Source organism: Dermochelys coriacea, chromosome 17 (assembly GCF_009764565.3).
Source record: "Dermochelys coriacea isolate rDerCor1 chromosome 17, rDerCor1.pri.v4, whole genome shotgun sequence".
Taxonomy (NCBI): domain Eukaryota; kingdom Metazoa; phylum Chordata; order Testudines; family Dermochelyidae; genus Dermochelys; species Dermochelys coriacea.
The window spans coordinates 2066982-2092916 of record NC_050084.1 but is presented as its reverse complement, the minus strand read 5'-3'; the positions used below and the strand labels follow the sequence as shown (position 1 = coordinate 2092916).

At 57.7% G+C, this 25935-nt stretch overlaps 1 protein-coding gene across 22 annotated transcripts in view; it reads left to right on the top strand.

Annotated features, from left to right (window-relative positions):
• The window catches only part of MYO18A (myosin XVIIIA), a 140298-nt gene that overhangs the window by 52302 nt on the left and 62061 nt on the right, over window positions 1-25935 (top strand). For 5 of the 22 annotated variants that reach the window (XM_043499226.1, XM_043499225.1, XM_043499222.1 and 2 more), the window contains 5 exons: window positions 23082-23169; window positions 23645-23754; window positions 23930-24106; window positions 24771-24981; window positions 25435-25577. In XM_043499226.1, coding sequence (XP_043355161.1) covers window positions 23082-23169; window positions 23645-23754; window positions 23930-24106; window positions 24771-24981; window positions 25435-25577 — 729 coding nt within the window. Of the gene's footprint in view, window positions 1-1317; window positions 1533-7496; window positions 7554-12075; window positions 12793-13937; window positions 14001-15809; window positions 15888-19385; window positions 19527-21833; window positions 21897-23081; window positions 23170-23644; window positions 23755-23929; window positions 24107-24770; window positions 24982-25434; window positions 25578-25935 lie in introns of those variants that run through there. The other 17 variants (XM_043499224.1, XM_038375429.2, XM_038375438.2 and 14 more) reach the window with 15 other exon arrangements.

Sequence of the window (25935 nt, the reverse complement as noted above, 5' to 3'; positions counted from 1 at the left end):
TCTGGATCTGCAGAGTTGGCTTAAGCTAGGGGTAAGCAGTTCTCTTTTAAAAAGAAAAGGAGTACTTGTGGCACCTTAGAGACTAACAAATTTATTGGAGCATAAGCTTTCGTGAGCTACAGCTCACTTCAAATTCCTGCATTCAATGCATCCGATGAAGTGAGCTGTAGCTCACGAAAGCTTATGCTCCAATAAATTTGTTAGTCTCTAAGGTGCCACAAGTCCTCCTTTTCTTTTTGCGAATACAGACTAACACGGCTGCTACTCTGAAACCAGTTCTCTTTTGTCAAGGTCCAAATTTCTTGGTCAAGATCCAGACTCCAGAGAAAATAATAATAATAATAAAAGTAAATAAAACGATTTTGCAGTCCGTTCAAAAGTGTCTGGAGGTCTGGCTTTGGCCCCCAGTCCACCTACTGACGACCCTGTCTTAAATCTTTGCTTGGTAAAGGACCAGCCTGGAGCCTTTTCCACCCCCTGTCAGGAGCAGTCTGGTGCCTGTGTGATCAGTCTCGTTACCGAGCAGACCTATGGAGAACCGTTCGCTTGCTGTGTCTGGGGGAGCTAACCAGAGCAGTCTGAGCACTGGCCCTGCCGATAGAATTCTGGCAAAACAAAGTGGGACAGAATAAATAACCAAGTATAAATAACAGGAGAGGTAGGAGAACCGGAGAACAATTGAATTCAGAAGGATAAAAAGCAGCTTAGAGGAGCCAGTTTTCTGTGGAACAAGCTCTGGCATTGTAGAAAGCCTGTCAGCATTTCTGTGGCTTACACTTTTGTTACAAAGGCGGATGCATTAGCCGGGACCCCAGCCACACTTGCAGTGTAGACTGTGCTGAGGGGCAGCAGCAGTACCTGCCTGCACGTAGCCTTGCCGCTGTGGGGCTGTGTGGGAATTGCTGCTGGCCAAGCCAAGGCTGTGGAGTGGTGCTCCCCAGCACCTTGCAGCACTGGCACAAGGCTCACGGCAGCCACATGCCAGCCAGGAGCCGGGACACAGCCTGCTGGTGTCACTGTTGCCTGCTGTGGCCCTTTCCTCCCTGCTGTCTGGGGTCGGTTGAGTAGTGAAGCTGGTGTATACTGGTCTTGTGTGAGAGGGAGACCCCCTGGAGAAGTCAATACTTGGCTGGGGCTGGCTCTGGGGAGAGGCTCTCCTCTGACGCGGGGCTGGTCTCATACGGGGACTGTCTGACGGAGCCGGAAGCAGGAAACCAGATACATGCCTCTTCCTCCAAATTTATGGTCAGAGTTTCGACAAGTGTATCGAGTTCAAATTCCTGGCAGAGGAGGGGAGGGGAGGCAGAAGCTCACTTCCCCAAAGGGATTCCCTCCCACAGCCCGATCTGAGCCCCGCGTACAAGGGTCTGGGCGGATCCTGCCTGCCACTGCCCTCACACAGTCGTTGCCCAGGGGCTGGGCGGTCCCCAAGCCACTCATCGCCCTGTTTGGGCTCACCGAGGATACAACTCCAGTGAGTGGTGGTTGGCAGCCAGCAGCACTGACGCGGCGTCAGCATCTCAGAATAAATGGTGAGTGCCATGTGTGGGGCCGGCTAGGGAAGGGAGGGATGTCCAGCGGGACAAGGTCCCTCCTCCTCAGAGTTTGCTAGCTCATGCCACAGGCTGGCTCACGGGGCTGTGGGGCATCTGTCATTGCTAGTCACCAGTCCAGATCCAGCAGTGACCAAAGGATATTGTCATCTGATTTCAGCTGCCCACTGATGGGTCCCTTAGTGGGCCAAGTGCCCACGTCACCAAAGTGTCCAGGCAAGCTCATCGTAATGACCCCTTGTAGCTCTTCTCGGCAGAGGGGTGGGCAGGGACCAGTCCCTTCGCTCCAGAGGCTTTGCTGCAGGGCAGGACTGAGGCGGGCTGGGCTGGGCTGGGGTGGGGAGAGCTTGTCCTGCTGCTGTGCCTGTTTTCTGGCTGCACGTCTCCAGAGCTGTCCGGCAGCCTCCCCAGCGCTACATTCCCCTGCAGAGGGGAACCTGCTGGGCTTGCTGGGGAGGCGCAGAGCAGCCTGAGGCAGGGCCGGGGAGGCCGTTGTTGCTGTGGGGCTGTTCCATTCACCCTGGCTGAGAACGGGCAAGAGTGCCTGTGGGGATTTCAGTGCTATGTCAGCCCCGGCGTCGGAGAGCTTCGGCTGGGAAAGGCTTCCCCTGCAGGGAGCTGGGGCAGGGCGGCGTTTGGGTTTGAATGTATTTAAACCTCCCCCCTGCCCACTCCCTGTTGAGCCCCCGAGTCACTCACAGACTAGCAGGGCGAGAGCCCTGTTCTGTTTCTCTGGGTCACAGTGGCCAGAGCGCAGCTCAGACAGGATCCTGTGGGGCTCACTGGATTTGTTGGGGGGCGCGATCTCCAAGACCTTCCTGTCTGCCTGCCCTCCCATGTCATGGGCAGGAGGGCGACTATGTATCCCACAAGGGGTGCTGGAGGCAAGGCTGTTCTCTGAATCCGCCGGGGGTAGCCAAGTGTAGCACACTCCTGGGGGATGGTGTGAAGGCATTGCTGCCCGGGAGCGTGCCCTCTGCTCTGCCTAGCTCTCTCTCTCTCTTGAGTGGCTTGAGGCCTGAGGAGAGGGTATGGAACAACCAGAAAGCTTAATAAATCTGCTTGGTTTGTGCTTTTAAAAGTGGGGTGTGTGCAGCCTGCTGCTGCTGCTAGAGGGTCCCTGGCAGCCTGAGTGCATGAGCTGGGAGCTCTGGCAGCTCAGCCGAAGGGATGGGGGGTGATGAAATCCATTCTCCAGAGTGGGCTTGGGGCACTGGCGTTAAACAGGAGTTAACAGAGAGAGCAAACCCTTCAGAGGGGACCTTTGAAAGTCCCTTTCCCTCGTGGTGGCTGGAGCATCCCCCTTTCCTCTCACTAGTTCTGATCGGAACGCCTAAGGGACAAGCCAGCACCCCGCCCGTCCCCCAGGCCTCCCAGAGAGCTGATTTCTGTCTGTCTGGCTCTAGCTGACTGGTCCCATGATGATGGCCATCCAAGGACAGTTAGTGCCAAAGGAGGCTGTGGCAGTTGCCAGGAGGCCACTGTTTTTGGCTCACCAGGTTTCTGCTGGCGGAGAACTGCGGAGCTGTCACTTGTGCGTTCCCACCATCCTGGGCTCCGGGCCTCGCTTGGCGCTCTAACAGTTCTACCACATGCAAGTCCTTGCGCATCCCTATTGGAGCCCAGCACCTCCCATGTCTTCATCCGTCAGGCAGGCTGGCTGAGCCTTTCAGGCTTCCATCCGCACCTGCAGTGCAGGTGTAATTGGACCCATGGGGCAAAATGTTGGCATTAGCTTACTCCATTGTTGGTTTCCGTGCTTGTGGTTTGAATGGAGAGATGGTTCCTTGTCGGGACAGATATAGCTCAGGGGGTGGCTAGTGCCACACAGCATGGCTGCATGTTATTAGCTGTGTGCTAGTACTGTGGGGGAAATCAGTGAGAATGACCCTGTGTGTGTGTGTGTGTGTGTGTGTGTGTGTGTTTTTGCTCCATTGTGTTGCTTGGTATTGTACATCCAGGGCTGTGAGCTCTCTGGGGCAAGTGTAGCCCTGTGCACACTTAAGGTGCCACATGTTAGTGATAAAAAGGAAAGGGAGTAGTTCAGCTAGGACGCTCGTTTCCTCTCCAGGCTCTGGAGAAGCCAGACTTTCTAGAGCGGCTGGACTCTGGGCTGAGTTGTATCCTCGGGAATTTGCCTTACCGCTGTGTAGCCAGTGTAAATGCTGCGCTCTCTATTTTACACAGCACAATTTCTCCTCTTTGCCAAAGGCCAGAGCGGTATGTAAGAGTTGGCAGGCTGTGCGCCTCTCCCCTCAATCCTTGACCGATCAGGAGGGGAAGCAGTGACCCTGCCCTAGTCCTAGAGGGCGTAATGGGGGCACTTTGTATAGATCTGCCTTGTGTTTACGCTTTACGTATAGTTGCTGCTTAAATCCCAGTAACTCCTCGGGGTAGATTTGCGTATGAGTGCCGGGGTTCCTGCTGGAACGTGGAGCGAAACCAGCCGCTGAGCCCTTATGACTGGGCTTGTCTTGTGCTGTTGTTCTACTGGAAAGCTGGTGCTGAAAACAGCAAGGGCAGGAGCAGCTTTTGGCTAATTAACAGGAAAACAGAAAAAAACCTATCTCCCAATCGAGTCTTTGCCGCGAGCTGCTGTCTGGAGACATGGCTGAGGTTTGGTTCTCTGACTGGCTGTTCTCCCCATGTGAGAGCGTTCAGTCCAGCTCTGTTCTCATGCCTTCGTCTTGTAATATCCCTCATTTTACAGAATTTGTTGTTTTAAATTTCCTTGGAGAGCTTCTCCCTTTCCCTGTCTTGCTCCCGTATGCACCCCAGGCATGGCCCAGCACCCCTGCTGAATGGCCATGTGCCTGGCCCATCATTCCTCTTTAGGAAGAAGCAAGATCATTGCTTAAACGTAAGTTTCACCTCTCCCCTCTCTTCCTCCCAGTCAGGGAAGCTGTCCCGGTTCCAGCTCCCTGTGACATCGCCATGGCCTTTTCTTCACGGTTTGCATTCTGGGAACAAAAGGGAAGTCTCGCTTGTGTTTGCCGCCCCTGCCATGCTCAGCCTTTGTGCAGTTTGTGTGCCCAGCAGACAGCATGTTACCAGGAAGCTGTTCCTAGTTTGCCCAGTTTGGGGAGTGTTCAGGATGAGGAGTGCCCCCTTGCTCGCGGTGGGGGCTGGGCGGGGCGGACACAGCAATGCAGCATGCACGTCAAGCACTTACTTTCAAACAGCTGTTGCAAACTTCTGCCTGGTGCGATGTGCTGCTCACCTTGAGTGCAATTCCCCCAGTGCAGCGGGCCAGCACAAGGCTTGAAATGGGATTTCAGGGATGTCCTCTGCACAGAGGCCAAATTCCCCCCTTGTGAACTGAGCAAACTAGGAGCTGCTCCCCCCATCATTAACATCTGCCTGGTAAATAACCTGTGTTAAGCAGCACTAACATCTGGGCTCCTGGTCCAGCTGTGCTGCAAGAACATTACTGTAACCTTGGCTTTGGGGTCTGTGCAGGGAGGCAAAGAGGAGAGCCCACAGCTGCTGTGCGGTCCTTCACTCTTGCAAATGAAGTGGCTTTGACGCTCTGGAGTGACATGTGCAGGAGCAATGCCCAAGCCAGCATGAGCCATTCTTGGGGTAGCGGGTGCTGAGCTGTACTCTCAAGTGCCAGCAGTAACCCAAACTGGTGAGGAAGGATTCCCATCTGTGCACTGACCTCAGCTTGTGAGACTTCTTTTGTATCATGAGTCAAGCTGAATTTAAATGCAGACGCTGAGCTCTAGGGTGGGGATCTCCTTGGGGTGTTGTTTAAATGCTTCGGAGAAGCTTCCCAAGGTGTAGTCATAGCTCCTGATCCGGAAAGCACTGGTCTCTGGGGGCCCGAGTGCAATGTGGGAGCCATGGCTTTGCTGGCTGAGAGGCTGGGTGCACTGGAAACAGTGAAATGGTGAGACACTGAAGCCTGTTACATCCTGAAACCCAAGTTTTACAGTAGCTGTGGGGGGGAGGGGGGCTGAGTTCCCCCTTGTACCATGGTATTGGGGGATTACCCCGAGGAGGGGTTACTAATGCATGGCCTGAGTGGGTGAATTACTAATGCTGCCAGTGGCCCGCTTGTGACTGACCGTTTTCACAGAAGATGTTCCTAACCACATTTAATTCTAACCGTTGCCACTTGCTTCATGCGGGGGGGAGAGGGGGGAGACTGTATTTCCCTCACTAAAGCTGGGGGACAGCAGTCAGCTGTGAATGCCGCTCAACAGGGATGGGAATAGCTGAAATCCCACTTCCTGGGGATGCATTCAGCTGGGGCGCAGTGGTTAGGTAGGCTTCAAGGAGAAACAGCCGAATGCAGGGACTATTGACTCTGTAACTCCAATACTGTATTTCATGTGAAGGCTTTTCACACTGCTTTCTGTTCTACTGGCCTCTCTTAGGGTCTGAACCTAGAACCAGTGAAGTTCATGGGAGTCGTTCCATGGTTTTCAGTGAACTTTGGATCAGGCCTGTTATTGGGTTCCCAGTTAAGATGGCATACTTTGGGCGATGGCTTGCCCTGACTAGAGATCAGTTATTGATTAGGGAGTTGCTGTGCTTCCTGCTGCCAGGGACACCTTGTTGCTAACGCGGTGCAGGGCACAATCACACAGGCCAAGGAAACTTTCCTCCCTGTTAGTCTATCCTCTGTTGTAGAAAAGCCTTTCCAGAGCACTGCCAGGTTTAAAGAAGCCCTGGTCACCGCTTGCCTTCCCTGAAATTTTCCAGGGCGGGCAAAGGCGTGTGCTTGTATTCGCCAGCGCTTCCCAAAAGGCCGGCTGCTGGAGAGATTAGCTGATGACGTTTAACATGCAATCTGTCAGTCTGAGGTGGTAAGAGCAGGGGCACCTCGCCCCAAGCCAGGTCACTTTTCTTATCTGAGCACTTGGCTTTTCATTTATTACTCAGTTTAGCTCAGTTGTCAGAGCTAAACTGAGTAACAAGCAGAAAGCTAGAAACCCTCCTGGGGAGGGGGAACAGGGCTTTAGTTGCCAGCCATGTCACCAACTGCAAATACAGTCCCTCCTGTTTGACGGAGCTTAGCTGCTGTGAGCTATAGAGCATGTCGGCATGTTGCTGAGTGATGTTACAAAGCCATGCAGGCGGAGTGTTTCAGTGTTATCTCTGCTTTCTCCCCCACAGCAGGCTCGGTGCGCTTTTTGATTTTGAAATAATTGGGAAACATTTTTGCATTTGTCTCCAATGCTTGTGAACGTAAGGGAAGCCATAAGCTTTACTGTCTACTGAATGCACCCTCAGGGTCCCTGGCTTTGCCATGGCCTATGCTTCATACTTCAGAGGAAGGCATAAAAGTTCCCCCATAACACACTCCATTGTCTAATGGCGTCCCTTGGGTGGCTTTTGCTTCATGAGCCCCACAAGCAACCCCTTTTTGCTCTGAAGCATGAGTATCAGATGTCCTTGTAACTTTCTTCATGTTAATATATCTGCTAATGCTACTCTTGCTTTCATAACTCTTGTCATCTTTGAACCTTTCTAAGCTGTTTGCCCCAGTGTCCTGCAGCGGTGAGTTCCAGAGGTCCTGCTTCTGCTTGAACTCTTGTGGTCGCAGCAGTGAATTGCACAAGAATGGGAGCAGCCTAAGCCGAAGTCTCTGGAAGCAGCCGCACCCCCCACAGCTCTGATCTCAGCCATGCTCGTGTGCTCAGAAAGAGCTAGTGGAAAGTGTGTAAAAAAGAAAAGGAGTACTTGTGGCACCTTAGAGACTAACAAATTTATTAGAGCATAAGCTTTCGTGAGCTACAGCTCACTTCATCGGATGCATTATGCTCTAATAAATTTGTTAGTCTCTAAGGTGCCACAAGTACTCCTTTTCTTTTTGCGAATACAGACTAACACGACTGCTACTCTGAAACCTGGAAAGTGTGTGTGAGAGAGAGTCTGGGAGTCCCTTTGAGAGTTCTGACTAAAATGTGCCCCTCTTCTCTGTTTATCCCGCAGGTTAAGGATGAGGACAAACTTTTATCTGTGAAAAGAACTGGGAAAGAGGATGGGGCAGTAAGTGTCTGTGGGATCGGGGGGCTAGCTTTGAGTGTTGCATCCAGCTTGTGCTAACTCACAGGCCCAGACAACCTCCTTTGAGACCCAAAGGCCATTGACAGCAGGTACCAGACCAACTCTGCTTAGTAGGCAGCTTGCTCTTTGGGCTGGTACTAGCACTGCTGGTGACAAAGACGTGGACCCAGGGTGGCGTGCTGCTTTTGGCTCTGGGACAAGGTGGTGAGCCTCTGGTTCAGCAAAGCCGCTGCTGCTGTTTTCCCTTTTGGAGGGTGGGATTTGTCCAGTGAGGAGGAAGCTGCTGTTCCCAGGCCCAGTGGGCTTGGTGCGGCCCCCTCAGGGGGCAGCTGGTCACAACCCTGGGTAGGTCAGAGGCCCGTAGAGAGACTCTGCAGTGGTTCTGGGGTGAATCCCATGTGACGGTGCCCAGACTGCCCTGCCATGTGCTGCTCTGAGCCATCAGGCAAACCTGCACCCCTCGCCTAGTGCCTCGCTTATTGGGGGTCAGGGAGTGTGATTCCGTGGCTGCGGGGTGGTTACCTTGGAGACAGGATGGGAGTAGAACGGGATTTGATTGGCTGAGCATGAGATGCAGGCAGAAATGGTCGCTGAGCAGGTTGGTGTGTCATTCTGCCTGTAGGATGCTGATCCCCAGGAGCTGGGGGCAGATCCCTCTATACTAATAAGGGTGGAGCTGAAGAAGGGGGCATCAGTTGACTTGAGGGGATGGCTGGTTGTTGCACTAAGGCTCAGAAGCGGAGCTGCCGGGAGCAGTGGTTCACCTCCCAGCAGGGTTGCTCTATGCTCCTCGCCAGGCTGATCCATGGAGTGGTGGCAGGTTATTGGGATGGTCTTTCACATGCACCCTTGAGAGCTGAGGCTTGCTTTGCTGTGCAGGGCTAGTAAAGGTCCTGGGACATGCTCCGTCAGCGTCCTTCTGCTGCCTCCTGTCCCCACACCAAACTTCCCTTTCTTTCCTCTGTTGTTGTGGGCATGAGCAGCCTGGCTCCTCCCCAGAGATGGCTGAATTCCAGAGGTGGAGCAAGTGATTCCTGAATATTGGTGAAAAGAACAGGAGGACTTGTGGCACTTTAGAGACTAACAAATTTATTTGAGCATAAGCTTTCGTGAGCTACAGCTCACTTCATTGGAAAGCATCGGATGAAGTGAGCTGTAGCTCACGAAAGCTTATGCTCAAATAAATTTGTTAGTCTCTAAGGTGCCACAAGTCCTCCTGTTCTTTTTGTGGATACAGACTAACGCGGCTGATACTCTGAAACCTGTATATTGATGGTTGGCAAAGCTGTGTGGAACCCCTCTGGAGGAAAGAAATGACACACAGTGCTGATAAAGCGGTAATCTTACCAAAGTCCCAGCTCGTCTTGCTGGAACTGTATTGCTATAAAAGTGACTTTACAGAAAGATCCATACAGCATCATCACTAATCTGCATGACTGACAGATTGGGCTGGGTGCAGCCTCCTCTCCTCCAGTCCCATGTCCAGAGAGCCATCCTGCTGTTCAGACACAGAGCGCAGGCTGCAGTAGTGGACCTGTGGAGATGCTGCCCCTCTGACACCCAGCCGTGTCACCTCTCACTTCAGTGGTGTTAATCAGCGAATGTCTCGATTGATGTGGTATCAGCAGGCAGCTTTCTGGCGCTGGGAACGTTGATCCCATGTGGGCTGCTGCCAGCTGACCCTTTGGGAGCTCCTCTGCAAGCTTGCTCTTCCCCCGCTGACAAGAGGGCTGGCTGGCAGCCACTCGGCACAGACCAGCCACCCAATCGCTGCCGGGTCCAGGGGCTGTGGGACACGGCTTGCCTTTCCAGGGGATCCCTGTTCCTTGCCAGGGAGGAGTTTGCCCATAAGGTATTTGCAGTCATGGCCCATCCAGCTCAGCCCGAAGCAAATGCCACAGCATTTCCCATGGGTGCCGAGCTGAGCTGGCTTTCTTGGGAGCTGCTCTCCACAGCAGCACGGTGCACAAGAGAGGAGCAGGAGTCCGTCACCTGCCTCACTTTACCTGTTATAAGCCATGTGGGCCTCTGTCCTGCCTGCCAGGGCCTGGGGCAGTGCCCTGTGGGGTGGGGAATGAAGTGCACAGTGGACACCCCGGAGAGGCTGGTTTTGTGAGTGCTTTGCCTTGCCTGTCAACTTGCTGCAGAGTGTTTCTCAAGGCAGGTTGTGCTGCAGTGCAGTATGTTAAGGAGGCTAGATTGCAAGTCTAATGTATTATCTCTGCTTCAGATCTCACTGGTGTTGGCGAGGAGCGGTGACACACACGGTGGGGCTGGGACTGATCCAGTCTCTTTAACCTGGGTTTTGTCACCACCTGCTATGCAAGGTTAACCCGTTGGGGGCTTGGCTGCTCACTCAGACGGGTGCTCTGCTGCTTGCTGGTCTCTTTCCACCTTGAGCACATCTCCTCTTTCCTGGGTTGGCTTTAATTGGAGCATTGGGGGATGGGATTGTCTGGGGGTCGATAAAAGGTTCTCGTGTGGTTTGCATGAGGAATAACATCATACATGACGGTAAATGAGCAGGGAAGGAAATTCCAAGGTGTGCCCTGTTAGTGGGGCACCGATTTGCAGGGAGAATAGCTGAGCGTGTGAACATGCTGCAGAACCCCGGTTGCTGTTCTAAACCTGACCAGGTGGATTTCCCCCTGCTCCCTCCCCTTTGAAAGAGAAAGCTAAATGGAGAGTGCAGCTTCCTGGACAAGGCTGGAGAGGCTTTTCCGAGCGCTCAGCTTGAGCAGTGGGGCATTTTTGGCAGCAGTTAGGGAAAAGAAAGCTGCAGTGGGGTGGCGAGATGCTGTCCCGCATGGTACCAGCCCGGATGCAGACTCTAGCTGGTTTTGTTCCTACCTCTCCGGAGAATCAACCGCTGGCTGGAGACCTAGAGATCAAATGGGCTGACCAATCAGGGGCAGCACGGGGAGCGCCATGCTGGGGGATCCATTTCGCTATCACCAGTAACATGCTCCATTAGTGTAAATCATTCACAGGGAGAGAAGCCCAGAGTGACAGCCAAAAGTCTTGGCAGGTGCGTATGAGACACAGGTGAGGGGCATGGACGGAACGAGCTGTGTCACCAAATGAGCTGCATACAGAGACGGGACTAGGGCAGCAGCCTGAGACACCCCGCGGGATCTGAATCGGCCCAGAATCTATGACACACTGCTGCTTGCGTCTCTCCCAGCCTGGATCATGTTGGGTGTGGGAGGATGGGTGAGAGCCACTCGTGCTTGGCAGGATGGGAAGAGCAGACCTCTGGGCCTGGGGGTGTTTCTCAGTAATTTGGTGTTCCTGCTGCAGCCACCACTAATGACATGGTGCAGAGCTGACGCCACAGGACTTGGCTCCAGGATTTAGTTCAAAGCCCTTTGTTTATCTTTCTTGTCAAGGAATTGGCAGCTCCCAGGTTTCTTATCCACCTGCCTCTCTGCAGACAGATGGGGCAGGGTGGAACCTACCTCTGCCACCCCCTTCACCATGGAAAGTCTCAGTGGAGGCCTTGAATTAATTATGTTCAGCTCAAATGTCCACTTCTTGGGCTGGTCCCGCTGGAGTCTAGCAGCAAAGTAAACCTCTGAGAGGAGTCCTTCAACCAGTGCAGGACTTATGTGTGCATCCTGCATGCTGTCATGGTGGAGACAGGAGCCCCAGCCATCTGTACGTGGGGCTTTGAGCAGCTGAGCCCAGAGTGGGGGAGCTCTGCCAGTCTAGGCACAGGTGTGAGGTGTTGTCTCTTCCAGTTATAGTGCAGGGAGAGGTTTCTCCCCCACCAGACTGGCCCTTGCAGGAGGTCGGGACCAACTGTCCTCCATCCCCTGTGCTGTGGGTGCCCCTCTCCCCTGTTGCAGGGAGGTGGAGTCTGGACCTGCAAGTTCAGGTGTCCCCCAGCATTGTGATGTTAGACGCTCCAGCAGGTAGGGTCGCACATTGACATCATCATCTCCTGTCTGGACCTGGAGATGGGGTGAAACTTTCTGGGAGTGTTTCCATTAGCCCTGGTGCTAGAGCTCAAAGCAGCAGTGCATGAAGAAGGCCCTCTCCTGAGAGAGTCATCCACCATGGCTCCTTTTCCAAACCCGTCTCTGGGGAGCACCCTACAGAGCAGTGGCTGGTCTGGACTCCATGAGGGGTGCAGCTCTGTTACCAGTGCTCTTCGTAAGCCGTGTCACATGGCGAGGTCTCAGAACAAGCTTGTCCTGGCCTGGGAAACCTGTGAACACTAAACAAAGCATCTGTAGCTCCATGACCCAGTCCTGTGCCCATTGCAGCTGATGGCAAAACTGGTGCTGATGGCAGTGGGCGCAGGATGGAGCCCGGAACACGCTTCTCTTGTGTCTGTGTCACTTGTGGTGTGGATGCACTGAAGGGGTTGGCAGGGGAGGCTGGAGCTGGGTTAGCTGCTGAAGGGAGGTTTCAGTGTGTCCTCTCTCCCGCTCTGTGTGCATGTGTGTGTTGTGATAAGGGGATGCCCTCCTGTAATGTGGTCATGTATTTGTAACTGTAGTCAGAAAATCCAAATGCAAGGGAAGACGAGCCACCTGCTTCCCGAAGCCCAGAGCCTCCAGAGAGAGTGAAGAGCCCGGAGCCTTTGCTCAACGGCGATAACCAACCTCCCTCCCACACACCTGCCCAGACTATGAACGGCCTGGAAGGATCCAGGGCTGGCTCGTTGGCCCAGCCCCAGCAGCTGGGAGAGGAGAGCCAGGGCCTGTCCAGGAAGAGAGTGGTGAGGGTGGTGCGGAAGGTGGTGCGCAAAGTCCTGCCGGGCGAGGACTCTGGCAGCACCAAGGAGCTGGGGAGGGACGTGAAGTCTCTCGAGCCTGCTTTGCCAGCCAAGAAGGACGAGAAGGTGCCACCGAGGGTGGTGTCTCCACCTCCACTGCCTGCGTCCTCCCCGAAGCCGGAGCCCAAAGAGACTGGCCCAAAGGATGAGATCTCAGTGGGTCTGAGAAGCCTGATGTCCCGAGGCAAAACCAAACAGCGCAGGCCTCGCTTCAGGCCAGCGGAGAAGCAGGAGGAGGAGAAACCTTCTGAGCCGAAGACACCCCCAGTTGGGAGGGAACCCGAGAAGCCTGGCTCCCCATCTTCTGCAGAGGAGGAAGGGCCAGTAGCCACCCCAGACCCCAAAGCAAAACAAGAGCAGATGGTGCAACCCTCAGGAACCAAAGTGGAGCCAACACAAGTGGCACCTCGGAAAGCAGCTGCTCCAGGGCAAGCCAAGGTACACATGAGTGTGCGCAGTCTAGCCCGGGGATGCATGGCACCGGTGTGTGGTCTGGGCCTGTCACTCCTAACACTGCCTGTGAGTGCTGCGGAGCTGAGCGTGGTGTCCAGGCCAGCACACATCCAAGCACTGTTCGTACGCTCTGTACCTAGCTGAAGAAGTGCATGGCTTTTCCTCGCCGGAGTGCTAGGACGTGCCACTTGGAGCCGTCTGGTGATGGTGCATGGCGTGAGCTGCTTACCGTAACTTATTGTGCGTTCCCAGCCCCATGCTGGTGCTGCTCCTCCCGGGTCAGTGCTGCTGGACCTGTTCCAACACATAGGCTTGCTCCTGTTAGCCTGCGGGCCAGGGCTGGAGGAGGAGCCCTGCGGCTGCTCAGCAATGGGAGTCCCTTTGGCTGCTGGGCACGTCATAGGGTCCAGCAGCAGTCAGCGGTGATCTTCCCCTCCCAGCTCTGTTTGGTAGCGAGTCTTGGGGTTGTGTTTTAGGGACAGAGCTCACTCCTTCATTGCCAAGCAGCCTGCTCAGGGCGCTGCATTAGTGGGGGCTCGCAGAGCAGGCTTCCACGTTGGGGGCAGGCTTCCTCTGGGATCTGCCTGGGGGAGCCAGGTCCCTGGGCAGGACGCTGGTGCCCCAGCTGCTCCAAACCAGGGACAGTTAGTACTTCCCCTTTGCTCTGAGCAGCACACTCCTGCCACAGGGCTTCCTTGGAACCTCTTGCAGATGCTGTTCATTTCTCAAGGTCTGGGAGTCGGTTCCCCAGTCCCTCTCAGAGCCATCACCATCACTCTCGGAGTGACAGGAGGGGGCAATGCGGAACCAGGTGTTGCTTCCTGCCCAAGGTGTTGAGCTCTTGGCCCTGTTGTTCATGCTGCCATGAGCCCTCTGCCCCAGAACCTGATCTGTGTCTCCTGCATGCCAGCCCAGCGTACTAACCACATGCCCCTTCCTGGCCCTTTGGGGCTAGCCCGGTGTGGTGTGAAACGTTCATTAGTCTGCAGGCCTGACGTGTGCTGTGCAGTGTATGTGGGGCCGGGCGTTGTGAGTTGGAACCTCGCCTGGTCTCCTTACTGGGATTCCTAAGGACAAACCCAAGTCACTCAGCTTCTCTGTCTCTGTCTGACCCGGCTTGCTCTACGGAGAAACCCCAGCCAGCGGAGGAGCAGCTGCCTCCCCCAGGAGTCGCAGAGGGATACCCCCAGCAGGTGAGCTGCTGGGTTGGGGAGCTGGGGATAGGGGAGGTCCATGGCCATGAAAGCCCCGTGACCACCATTGGGCAATGTCACTGAGACGGTAGCTGGCTAAGCTCTTAGTTGAGGAGTATGGAACTGTGCCCCAGTGTGACTCGGCTGGGTGGTGCAGAGTGTGCCAGCCTGGCGGTGGCCGTGCCGGGGCGGTGTGCTGCGTGGGGAGGGCTGGACATGTGTCCATTGGGCGTAGGTTTAAAAGGGCACTCTACTGACTCCAGTGGCAGCTGGGGATGGGGGTGGAAAGGGACTGGGATCAGCGGAGAATCAAACCGTCCTTGTGAATGGCTGAGAAGTAGCCTGCTTGTGGGAGTGCTCTGCTATCAGCTGGGTGCTGCTGGTTTTCCCGGGGCACACTCTTGTGGGGGGGATGCCATCCCTTGCTCCGTATGATCCGAGCTCCCCCTTTCTCCCCCCCTCCCCCCCCCGGTAACTAGAGTGTTCCTGGGACAGTTGCTTTGGTGTTGTGTGTGTTTCCAGAAATGTGGCTAGAGAGCCAAGATCTTTGGCTGGCAGCTCTGCCTGCATGGCAGCTTTTGTGCCTGGCTCCAGCCTCTGCCCCGGAGGGAAGGTTTGCCAGGCCCCGGCCTGCCTGGTCAGGTTCTGTGGAAGGGTCGCTGCTTGCGAGCGCAGTCCCTTGGCCCTGGTATCGCTGCCCTCGAGCACGCACAGACTCTGCGGGAACCTGAAGAAGCCTTTGCTATGCAGCTGTTAAATGTAGCCCTGAGCCTCCATGTGCCGTATCCTGGGAGCTGCTAGCCTAGTTCAAGTCTGTCTTGCTACAGGAACCAGTGGAGAAGGCGGTGTTAAAGAAACCCCTTCCCAAGCCCCTCTCCCCCACACACCCACTCACCCTCCTCCTCGGGGCCTGAGCTCTTGGATGCTGCCCACTGGTTCTCCGGGTGTGACTGGCCCCTCAGGGTCTCACGGGCCCCTCGGGCTGGGTGAACGCCACTGAGGGAGGGAGCTCCGTTCTCTATTTTGGGAGCGCTGGATCGGTCTCCTCCCTTCCTCCTTGCCCTTAGTGGCTGCCAAGCACTGCAGCAAACCCATGCCTCTTCTAGTGGGGGGCCAGTCCAGCGTCCCCTCTGCTCAGCCAGCAGGTTGGATCCCCACGCAGGGACTCAGGGCCATGGAGCCTTTGGTAGTGAAGAGGAGCCCTGCTGACGCCCGGGCCGCATGGTGAGCGTGTGAGCTCAGCAGGGCTAACCCCAGCTCATTTGTAGTGTTGGTGGAGCGCGTTGCAAGCACTGACCCCTCGGTGCCCTGTGCGGGTGGGTGAGTGGGCCAGTGCGCCATGTCCGGGCAGACGGCGAGGCCTTTGCCATGGGAGCTGTGAGTGCTGTGGGCCTAGCTTCATCCCCTTGGGAGTGCTGGCTGCAGGCTCTGCCATGGCTCTTCCCAGAGGAAGAAGGCCTGGGAAAGGGCTTTGGGGGGCAGTTCCTACTTGGAGCTGAGACCTCCCTGGGGGAGCCTTGCCCCAGCCCTGTCCCTGCAGCACGCAGGGCATGCAAACTCCTATGCTGTTCAGCAGCAGGCGACTGAGGGGGCAAACGCACACTCCCTCTGCATTTGTCACCAGCTCTGGGCCCCAGGAGGCCAGCTTCCTCCCACTCCCCTGCTCCTGGAGAGTTGCTCTGCGGGGTCTAAGCCCTGCCTTTGGCAAAGCACCCCAGTAGTTTGCCAGCAGGCGGTTCCCCAGCTGCCTCCTTTGCTCAGGACAGTGAGTGGCACGAAGGGTGACACTAATGCTGGTTTGACCTTTAGGCTGCAGCCGGCCCCGGTGCCCAGCTGACGCCAGTGGAGGAAGCTCACAGAAGGCTGGAGAGGATCTTCATGGCTTCTGTAATTCAAGGAGTTATTCCTACATACCTGTGTACATGCACCCGCTCAGCTCTCTCAGCCCGCATGCTATGGCTTCCCCGCTGCTTGTGCCCCGTGTGTGTGAGCAGCTCTGACTCTGAGTGCCTCCGTGGGTGGGTTGGTGTGCGAGAGGGTGCCGGTGTGCTTCCAGTGTGTGTGTATAGGTCTGGGAGCTGTGCTCCCATCGCTCCCTTCGCTTTTCTGTGTGCCTGGGATCTGCCGGGAGGCACCTCAGACCTCTCTTTGGCATTTGGGAGCCATCAGGAGCTTCTAACCCCAGTGGCTGCGGGTGCTGCTGTACCTCTTCTGGCGAGAAGCCTCATGTCACCGAGTCCTGGGGCGATGCTCCGGAACTGCTCCCTATGAAACCAGGCAGGACTCGGGGAAAGTCTCCTCTCTGGGAGCAGCTTCCACCTTCCTGGGTCTGACCTCGGAGCATTCAGCATCCTCTGCCCCTCCTTGCACTTCCCACAGCGAGTCCACCCAGACGGGTCCTGGGGAAGCCAGAGGGTCCTGCCCCCCAACTCCGCAGTCAGACAGGACTCTCAGCCAGCCAGTAAAACCGAGGTTTATTAGATGACAGGAACATGCTCTAGAACAGAGCTTGTAGGTACAGAGAACAGGACCCCTCAGCAGGGTCCATTTTGGGGGGCAGTGAGCCAGACAACCACATCTGCACTTCACTCCTCGTCCCCAGCCAGCCCCCAACTGACTCCCCCTCCAGCCCCTCCTCCTCTGGGCTTTGTCCCTTTCCCCGGGCCAGGAGGTCACTGGATTCCTTTGTTCTCCAACCCTTTAGCTCTCACCTTGCAGGTGAGAATGGCCCAGGCCATCAGTTGCCAGGAGACAGTGTGCCGCCATTTATGTACCCTGGCCCTTTGCTCTGCAACAATTGCACCCCCTTATCCCACTCCCTAGAGACTTAAGAAATGCCTAGGGGAAACTGAGGCACCCCTACAGTATTCCGAGGAAACATTAAGAACAGTCCCACTTCGTCACACCTCGGCTCTCAGATTTAGAGGCACAGGGTGTCGTGTGTTGGAACTCCCTGGTTTGATCAAATCCCCCCCTTGCCCCCCACACCTGGCTGCAGAGGTCACAGGATTCTCTTCCACAAAAACCATTTTCCTTGCTGTTTAAAATATGTATCAGCACCACTTACCCTGCAATAACAAGTCCAGGGGTGCACAGCCCAGGGGTTAAGGGGTGCTTGTCTAGCAGGCAGGGTAGGAACTGTATGAGCTCTGTTGTCTGAGGACACTCCTCTTCTATCCCTTACTGGTATTACTGCCCATAGGAGGATGTGTGCAGGGGCCTGCCGTTCCCTTTCATCCGGGCACTGCATGCAGGAGAGGCCCCCGTTTGCTTCCTGCACTTTCTCTCCAATGCCTCAGCTGTCTGCTGTGGACGAACTGCTGCACTGCGGTGGGTGGGGCAAGCGTCCCAGAGCGCAGCAGGGGATGTCCCGACACTGTGTGACGAAGCGGGACTGTTCTTAATGTTTTCTCTGAATATTGTGGGGGTGCCTCAGTTTCCCCTATGCAGTTCTTAACTATCTAGGTGGTGGGGCAAGGGTGTATGATCATTGCAGAGCCCTAGAGGGCAGGTGTGTGCAGGGGTCTGGACACAGAGAATGGCCGACACCCTGTTTCCTGGCAGCTGATGGCCTGGGCCCTTCCCCCCTGCAAGGTGAGAGCTAAAGGGCTGGAGAATGAAGGAATCCGGTGACTTCCTGGCCCGGGAAAGGGACAAAGCCCGGAGGAGGAGGGGCTGGAGGGGGAGTCAGTTGGGGGCTGGCTGGGGATGAGGAGTGAAGTGCAGACGGGGTTGTCTGGCTCACTGCCCCCCAAAATGGACCTGGCTGAGGGGTCCTGTTCTCTGCACCTACAAGCTCTGTGTTAGACCATGTTCCTGTCGTCTAATAAACGTTCTGTGTTACTGGCTGGCTGAGAGTCCTGTCTGACTGCGGAGTTGGGGTGAGGACCCTTTGGCTTCCCCAGGACCCCGCCTGGGCAGACTCGCAGTGGGAAGCGCACGGAAGGGGAGAGGATACTGAATGCTCCGAGGTCAGATCCAGGAAGGGGGGAGCCGGGTGAGCTGTGTGTCCTGCAGACAGGCTGCTCCCAGAGAGGAGACTTCCCCAGAGTCCTGCCTGGCTTTGTGGGGAGCAGTTCCAGAGCATTGCCCGGGGACTCGTTGGCACCCGGGTCCTGGGCCACTGGACCCTCTCCTCTGTCTTCCTGGGGTGGGAGTTAGCTGAGCGTCGGGGAGAGGCCGTGGCCAGGCAGACTCACTCCACGTGTGGAAGAGTAACGCTGGGGTGAGGCTGCTGGTGCTCTGAGTCTGGAGGAGGAAGTGTGCCACCCCTCTGGTGCCCAAGGGGCAGCCCATGCCTGCTGCCCCCAATGGACTGCTGGCCCCTCTGCTGCTGGAGGGTGAGTGAGCATGGCACGCTGGGTCCAGGAGCCGAGCCGCGCTCCCTGAGAAGGATGACAGTGGCTGCAGTTACTCACTTCGGTTTACTCCAGGCTGGCCTTTGGGCTGCTGGCAAGCAAGCAGCACAGCCCGCGGGTGCATCCCGGATTCAGCAAGGTCTGCAGTCCGTCAAGTGTTAAACTTGTTCCTCTTGGTACTGGCCCTGGTGAGCAGCCCTCCGTGGAAAGGCCAATGCTGCCAACTTCCTGTGAGCTCCCTGGGGCTCCGGCTTGGGGCAGGGCATGGTCAGCACCAGGAGTGGTTCCATTAGTAGCAGGGCCATTGATTACCAGTGGGGTGGCTTGCTTCCTCCACCCCCCTCCAGGAGAGAGCTTTGGGCTGCCCAGCAGCGAGGCTGGTGGCTGGCTGGAGTCAGAGGTGGGCTAGCTTTGTTGGGTCCACTCCGCAGCACTGGCTCTTGGAAATCCAACCTGGCCTGCAGTAGGGGAAGGCTCAGACAGCTGTCAGGCCACAGATTTCACCCTGCAGGATGGGGGTTTTAAAGGATGGGGCTGGGGCAGGGTTGCTCTGTGATGCAGGCTGCAGTCCCTGAGGTCAGACCAGCCCAACATCACATCCTTGTTGGCTCACTCACGGCTGTACCAGGCGATTAGCAGTTAGGCCGAGGGGTCTTATCATCAGGGAGCAGAGCTGGCAGCTGCGACTCCTGCTCTGGCTTGGAGGCCAGGCTCCGTTGAGACACAGCCATGCAGTTCCTTTGTGTACGCCGAAGTCTGTGCGAGGTGCCGGGCAGAAGCTGGTTGGCTCTGGGAGTGGCCTTGCTGGGAGAGTGATGGCCCCACTGGCCTGACAAGGGTGGGGGTTGTCCCCTGAGCCGCAGTTGGTTTGAGCAGCGCATGGTTGGATGTTGATGTGGGGTTTTGGCCCGGGCAGTCGCACGCCTGCTCTGTTTGGGGTCACTGGCTGGGATGAGTTTCCTTTGATTCTCTGCTTATCTCACCCTCTTTCTTCTCCTTTTTCCCCTTCTTGCCTTGCTGCCATTAGCTGGAGCCTGTGGCCTCCCCGTCAGCACAGAGTCAGGTACTGTACCCCTGCCCACAGGAGCTCTCTGCTTCCACTGGTGACCTTCCACCGTCGTCTGTCTGCCTCTGGGCTGGTGTCTGTGCACGCGCCTCATGCTGGAGTGTAAGGCTTTCTTCACCTCTCCAATCTCCGGCCTGCCCCATCTGGGTCTCTGCCCCGCTCGTTCCTGCCATTGTGTGAGACTAGACCTGCTCCGGGGCCATTCTGGAGTAGTCCCAAGTCACCCCCCTGCGGGCAGGGTCTCGTGTCATTAATGAGCCGTATTTCCTCTGGCCTTGAGACTTTTCTCCTCGTAGCCGGGCAAGCATGTGTGGGGTGCAGAACAGGTCGCCCAGCTCCCAGCAGTGGGAAACTGCGTACGACGGGGCGGGGAACAGGCCGCCCAGCTCCCAGCAGTGGGAGGCTGCGTTGGCCAGTACCGCTGACCACTGGCTTCCCCAAGCTTCTAAAGCAGCTACTGTGGGGCTCCCTCAGACCAGTGGCACCGGGGCTTCCTGGCTGCAGACTGACTTGTTCACCTCTGTGCAGGAGTTGCCTTGGGGTTGGAGTTATTCCCTCCCTTCCCACTGGGAAAGCAGGAGGTGGGAGCTCTGCACCGGGATGGCGCCCGTGAGCTTGCGGAGTGCAGTCCTGGTGCTGTCTGGCGGCAGAGGACAGATGTGTGCAGATCAGTGCGGCATGGGGACAGTCTCAGGCAAGAGGACCATGAGCGGCTGTTAACTCTGTCCCAGCAGAAGGCTGCGTTTGGGCAGCAGTCAGGTCCTTGCCTGCTAACAGTGAGTGGGACGAAGGACTGGCTGTCCGTCCCCATGTCACAGAACGCTTCTCCAAGGGGTCAGAACCACTGGCACAGCTTGGAGCTGGCCCAGGTCACTCGATGAGTCAGTGGCTGAGCTGACAAGAGAACCCAGGAGTCCTGATTCCCAGCCATAGGCCCTGTATGCTGAGTAGGCTACCTCTCGAATGTACTGGTGCCACCACTTGGCCTGCTCCTTGCACCGACCTGGGGCTGCAAACACCCAGAGGGGAAGGGCCAGGCTGAGCAGCAGACTGCTATAGGCAGTAAACTCCCCCAGACCTCCAGTGGGGACTTGCGTCAGCTCTTGAGGCTGCAAACACCTGAGAGGTTCCCAAGCCAGGGCTGGTCTGACGAACCCAGCGGCCTGCTGTGGACGGGGCGAGGGAGGGCAGGATCCATTCCCGGGCCAGGCCTGGGCCAGACTGGCAGGTAAATGGGCACTCGAGAGCCTCTTGGCTTGGGTGCAGTCTCTGTCTCCACCAGCTGGTCAGCAGTGAAACCTGCATCACCCAGCCCCAGTGGGCTCTGGTCTGTTACTTGGCTGTGCGGTCACCCGGGGACGGGCGGGGTCCGCAGCTCTCAGGGCGCTGGGCTGTGCGTGTCCTGCCGTGTCAGCCGCCACGCTGGACTCTCAGTGACGTTCGCTCCCAGACATGCGCGCAGCTGCATTTGGGGAGCAAGAAACCGTGCATTGCTGGGGGGTCCCGTTCACCCTTCTGAGTAGGGGGTGAGGGTTCCCCCGTGTGCTGGAGAATATGTCCATTTTCTCGCTTCCTCCCCAATGCCTGACGTCGGCGGAGGCGTGTCCCTCCCACCGCGATTTCCCCGGGGAGAACCGGGTTGACCTGGTGTCCGGGCGGGACTTAAGCCCGGGGCCCGGGACTGCGGTGTCCCGCGGCGGCGGAGGGTCCCTCCCGGCGCGGCTTCTCCGGGGAGAACTGCCTGTTAGCCTAGGTGGGACCCTCCTTCCCACTGGCTCCTTGTTTTCCCAGCTGCTTGTGGATTGGATAGCTGGGGGGCATGGCAAGGCAGGGAGGAGGGGTCCCACCCCTCCCAGGCCAGAGGGGTATTGCCCCCAGGTCTCCCGTGTGGTGGGGCAGAGCACTGAGGTCAAGGCCCAGGCCTGGGAGACAGCACTCCAGGTCTGCCACTTACTCCTTGGGTGAGCGTGGGCAGGTCAATAGACTCTCTTCAGAGGCCCAGCTCTGCAAAGCGCTTGGGGGCAGGCTGGGAAATGCAGGGCACTGTTGTTAATTGTGACCCTCAGAGCAGCCCAGGAGCAGGAGAGCTGTAGGTGGGGGCTGCAGGACACAGGGCACTGCCACCCTGCCTACAGCCCTACCCTGAGTGCAGCGTGGGCACTGGAAACTCTCCTTCAGGTGCAGCCGCTCCTCCTGCAGCATGGCAGGGGGTGCTTGGGGGCAGTGCTGACAGCGTGCCGAAGGGGTGGGAGACACGCTGTGCCACTGGCCCCCTGTTGCATGGTTGGCAGGTTTTGTCCCATTCACCTCCATTCGCTTCTCATAGCGGCTTTCCTTGCTCTCTGCGCCTTCCCCTGCGGGAAGAGGACATTAACCCTTTACACCTTGCTTCCCCATTGGCCTCAATAGGGTCAGGCGGACGATGCCCCAGCAGCCATGTTTGGCCCAGCCTCCACTGCATTCCTGCCTCAGGTTTGGCCGCTTGACCACACTAACATTTTTGCGAGTATCTGTGAATTTGCTTGATGCTAGGGAGTGGGGGGGACTGCCTTGTTTGTTTGCTGGAGTGTTGCTCTCCCTCTTTCTGTTTGCATGAGGCCTTTGCCCTGCATGTTTGCTGAGCTCGTTGGTGGGACAAGGTCTTAGCCAGGACAGCTGGAAAAGCCCCCTGAGCCCGTCCAATCTACTCTCCACAGGCCAGCTTGGGGCTACTCCCTGAAGGAACATGGCCTTGTCCAGTGACTCCAGGGTTTGGAGTTTGACTCCTCGGGATGACTCCTCCACCCAGCAGAGCCTGCTGTTGGGCAGCTTTGTCAAATAGCCTGACCCCTGGTTCTTCCCAGTGGCCCACGCTCGGCAGTCTCAATGAGGCCGGCAGTTCTGTCCCGCGAGCTCCAAGGAGCCGTGCCTGTTTGCAGAGCTGAACTCTGCTGCGTTTTTCGGCTGTATATGTGGGGCCCTGTTTGCACGAGTGTGGGGGTGTTGCACGGTGAGACTCCGGGTGTCAGTCGTGTTGTTCCAGTTGGCAGACTTGCCGTGTTGTGCTCTCCGTTGTGCAGGGGGTGGGGGCTGTGTACATTGTTCACGTGGCTTGGAGCTTTAGGGCTGTCCCTTCTCTGCACTCTCCCGGTGTCCACATGGCCCGGGTTCATTCTGCCCTGCAGGATGCACTGTGTTCCCTGCTGCCCTGCTCTGCTCTTTCTTTCTGCTGCAAGGGGGTCGCATGCTCAGCTTGTCCCACCTGCATCGGGGCAAGTGACTTGGTTGTGTTGGTCCAAGACCCAGTGTGAGGCTGGCTCGAGCAGGGTGGCCGCTCTAAGAGCTTGTGTCGTGCAGATCACGCTGGCTGTTAGTGACGCAGCGGTGCTGCCATGCTCCCTTTGATGACTAGAGCCAGGCTTTGTCGCGTGGAACAGCAGGGACCAGCTTTCCCATCCCTGGGGTCACTGCAGAGCTCCCTGGGCGGGAGCTCTGGCACAGGGCTGGGGTTTGCTCACTCCAGCCCCAGTGACTCACTGTCCTGGAGATCGGGGGGTGCCTGGGCAGGGAGAGGGGAGGACAGCAGAGTGAGAGGTGCTGGAGTGTCTGATGGCCTGGGCCGGTCCAGTCCCCCCAGCCTGTGCCATGACCTCTTCCCCTTTCTCCTCGCTCTGGCAGGCGAAGACAGAGGAGCAGATCACTGCCGAGGAGGCCTGGTATGAGACGGACAAGGTGTGGCTGGTCCACAAGGATGGCTTCTCCTTGGGTGAGTTCAGGGGGTGGATGTTGTCCTTTACCTTTCATGGGGGGCCCTGCCCCTGGCTTCCTCAGGGCAGTGCCATGCAGTGGGTCTAGACCACGGCTCTGCTCACAGCCCTCCTTGCTTCTCCCCAGGGCATTGCTCGGAGCTATAGCCTGGCTCTGACCTGCCAGGTGACAGGCAGAAGAAAAGAGGCTCTAGAAGGCATCACTAGTGCCTTGCACCACGAGAGCAGGGCGCCTTCTCCTGAGCCTCCACGCCCATGCCAGGGCTCAGGGAGGCAAGTGGTAAAGGAGCAGTGGCTGTGCCCCGTCCGCTGTCTGGAGGAAGTGGGGCCTGGTGTCGGGGAGCAGCCTGGCCTCAGTGCCAGAGCTCCGCCACTAGGTGCCAGCATGTCCCTGGGCACGGGAAGGGATGGAGGGACAGGAGGGGGTCGGTGCCAGAACCTGCCCATGCCGTGGCCTGTTTGTTCCCTTCGCAGCGAGCCAGCTGCGGGCAGATGAAGTGAGCCTCCTGCCCGAAGGGAAGGTGAAGGTGAAGCTGGACCACGATGGGGCCGTGCTGGAAGTGGACGAGGATGACGTGGAGAAGGTGGGAGCCCTGGGCCCTGGCTCTGGCTGGTTGGGCAAGGCAGGAGCAGGGGACCGCGGGGTGGGCAGGAGGGGAAGGTGAGAAGTGGCTCTGGGCCTGCGGTGGCAGGGGCTGTGTGGGGTAGGGGCTGGGATTCCCTGCCTGATGCTGCCTGTCCTCCCTCCGTTGTCCCCAGGCGAACCCGCCGTCCTGTGACCGGGTGGAGGACCTGGCGAACCTCGTCTATCTCAATGAATCCAGCGTGCTGCACACAGTGCGTCAGCGCTACGGCGGTAACCTGATCCACACCTACGCAGGGCCCACCATGCTGGTCGTCAACCCACTCAGCTCCCCCTCCATGTACTCTGAGAAGGTAACGCTGCCCCGCTGCAGCTCCGGGCCTGGTTGCATGAACCCTTCTCATAGCTTCTGCACTCAGTCCCCACGGGTCCCACTGCAATGGCACCACTCCATCTGCAGCAGGCTAGAAGAGTGGCCGGGGGACAGAGCCCAGGGCTGGGAGCCAGGAAGTGCCGTGTTCCCAGCTCTGCGACAGTGCCCTGGGCAACGCCAGCCTCCCCCACTTGCCGGTCTGTAATGATGAGGGTAGTGTTGCCCTGCCTCGTGGGCGCTGCAGGGTTTGCCATGCATGTGGGTGGTGCTCAGTGTTACTGGGCACAGTGGACAGTCCCTGGGCTCTCGTTGTGGGTCTGTGCACCTGGTACGGGGGCAAGGGCAGACTCTCCTGCAGGTGTGTGGGGTATGTACAGCCCCAAGCGCAGTTATTGGCTGTGTTCTCTCCTGGCTGCATAGCCCGTGTTGAGGAGAGGTCCTGCTGGACTTGTGGCCGGACAGTGCCAGCAGGTGGGCACGTTGTCCCATCTGTCTCTCAGCACGTTGGGTAAGGCCCGCTGCTCCTGCCCTCGGGCGCTCCTCAGGCTGGCACCTGGGCTGGGAGCCCCGCCGAGGACGGCTGGAGGGGGAATGGCCCTGCCCATTGCTGCGCTAGGTCACCCAGCCTCCTGTGCTCTCCCCAGGTGATGCACATGTTCAAAGGGTGCCGCAGGGAAGACACATCTCCGCACGTCTACGCTGTGGCCCAGGCCGCCTACCGCACCATGCTGATGAGCCGCCAGGACCAGTCGGTCATCCTGCTGGGGAGCAGCGGCAGTGGCAAGACTACATGCTGCCAGCACCTGATCCAGTACCTGGCCACCATAGCTGGCAGCACAGGGAAGGTCTTCTCAGGTGAGTGCCCAGCAGTGCTGGCTGGGCCGCGGCCATAGGAGAGCGCTGACCTGCCGAGATCGACTCCACTCTACGCCCCTGCAGCCTGGATGGGCCCTTCACTGCTCTCGCCAATGCCTGGCCTGGGCGGGTTATTAGCAGCTGTCTGGAACCCTTCAGCACTGCTCGTGGGCACTGGAGGGGACACTGAGGGCTCCTTGCAGCACTGCTGGCTCCCGCCAGCCCCACGGTGCTTGGGGGATGCTCTCTGGGTCCCCGGCCCTGGGTGTGGGTGCGCAGCTTGGACCAAGGGCACCTGCTCCCTCTAGGGTGGCGCTGGGGTCCTTGGGTGCCGAGGTTGCCCTGCGGCTGCCCATTCTGTCCCTGCACCGTGGGCGCTTGCTCTGGAACTAACATGGCCCTCTGGGCCCCGGAGCTGGCCGGGCACATGCCCTCTCGCTTGTGTCCCCGCAGTGGAGAAGTGGCAGGCGCTCTACACCATCCTGGAGGCTTTCGGCAATAGCAGCACCAGTATGAATGGCAACGCCACTCGCTTCTCCCAGATTGTCTCGCTGGACTTCGATCAGGCTGGCCAGGTGGCCTCAGCCTCCATACAGGTGAGAGGGGGCTGGGGAGGGAAGAACGCACATGGTATCTCTCGACTTACTCAGGGGGTGTGCTGAGTGTACAGCTGGAGGGGCCTGAATGGCGCTGGGCAGTGACCACAGAACAGGGACCTGGTACCTAGCTCAGAGTTTGGGGCTGTCCCTGGCACATGACTCCTAACGGGACCTGTGGCCTGTCCCACCGGCCCCATTGTGGCTGTCTCAGCAGGAAGGCAGGGACCCAGTGGGGCCTGGAGACTGAACTCCCTCCCTTCCCGATCAGAGCTGAAGCTGCCCCCTGCTGGTCTCAGTGTGGGGCTAGACGGGCGCTGGCAGGCTGCCTGCCTGGGCTGTCTCTTGAAAGCGGAGC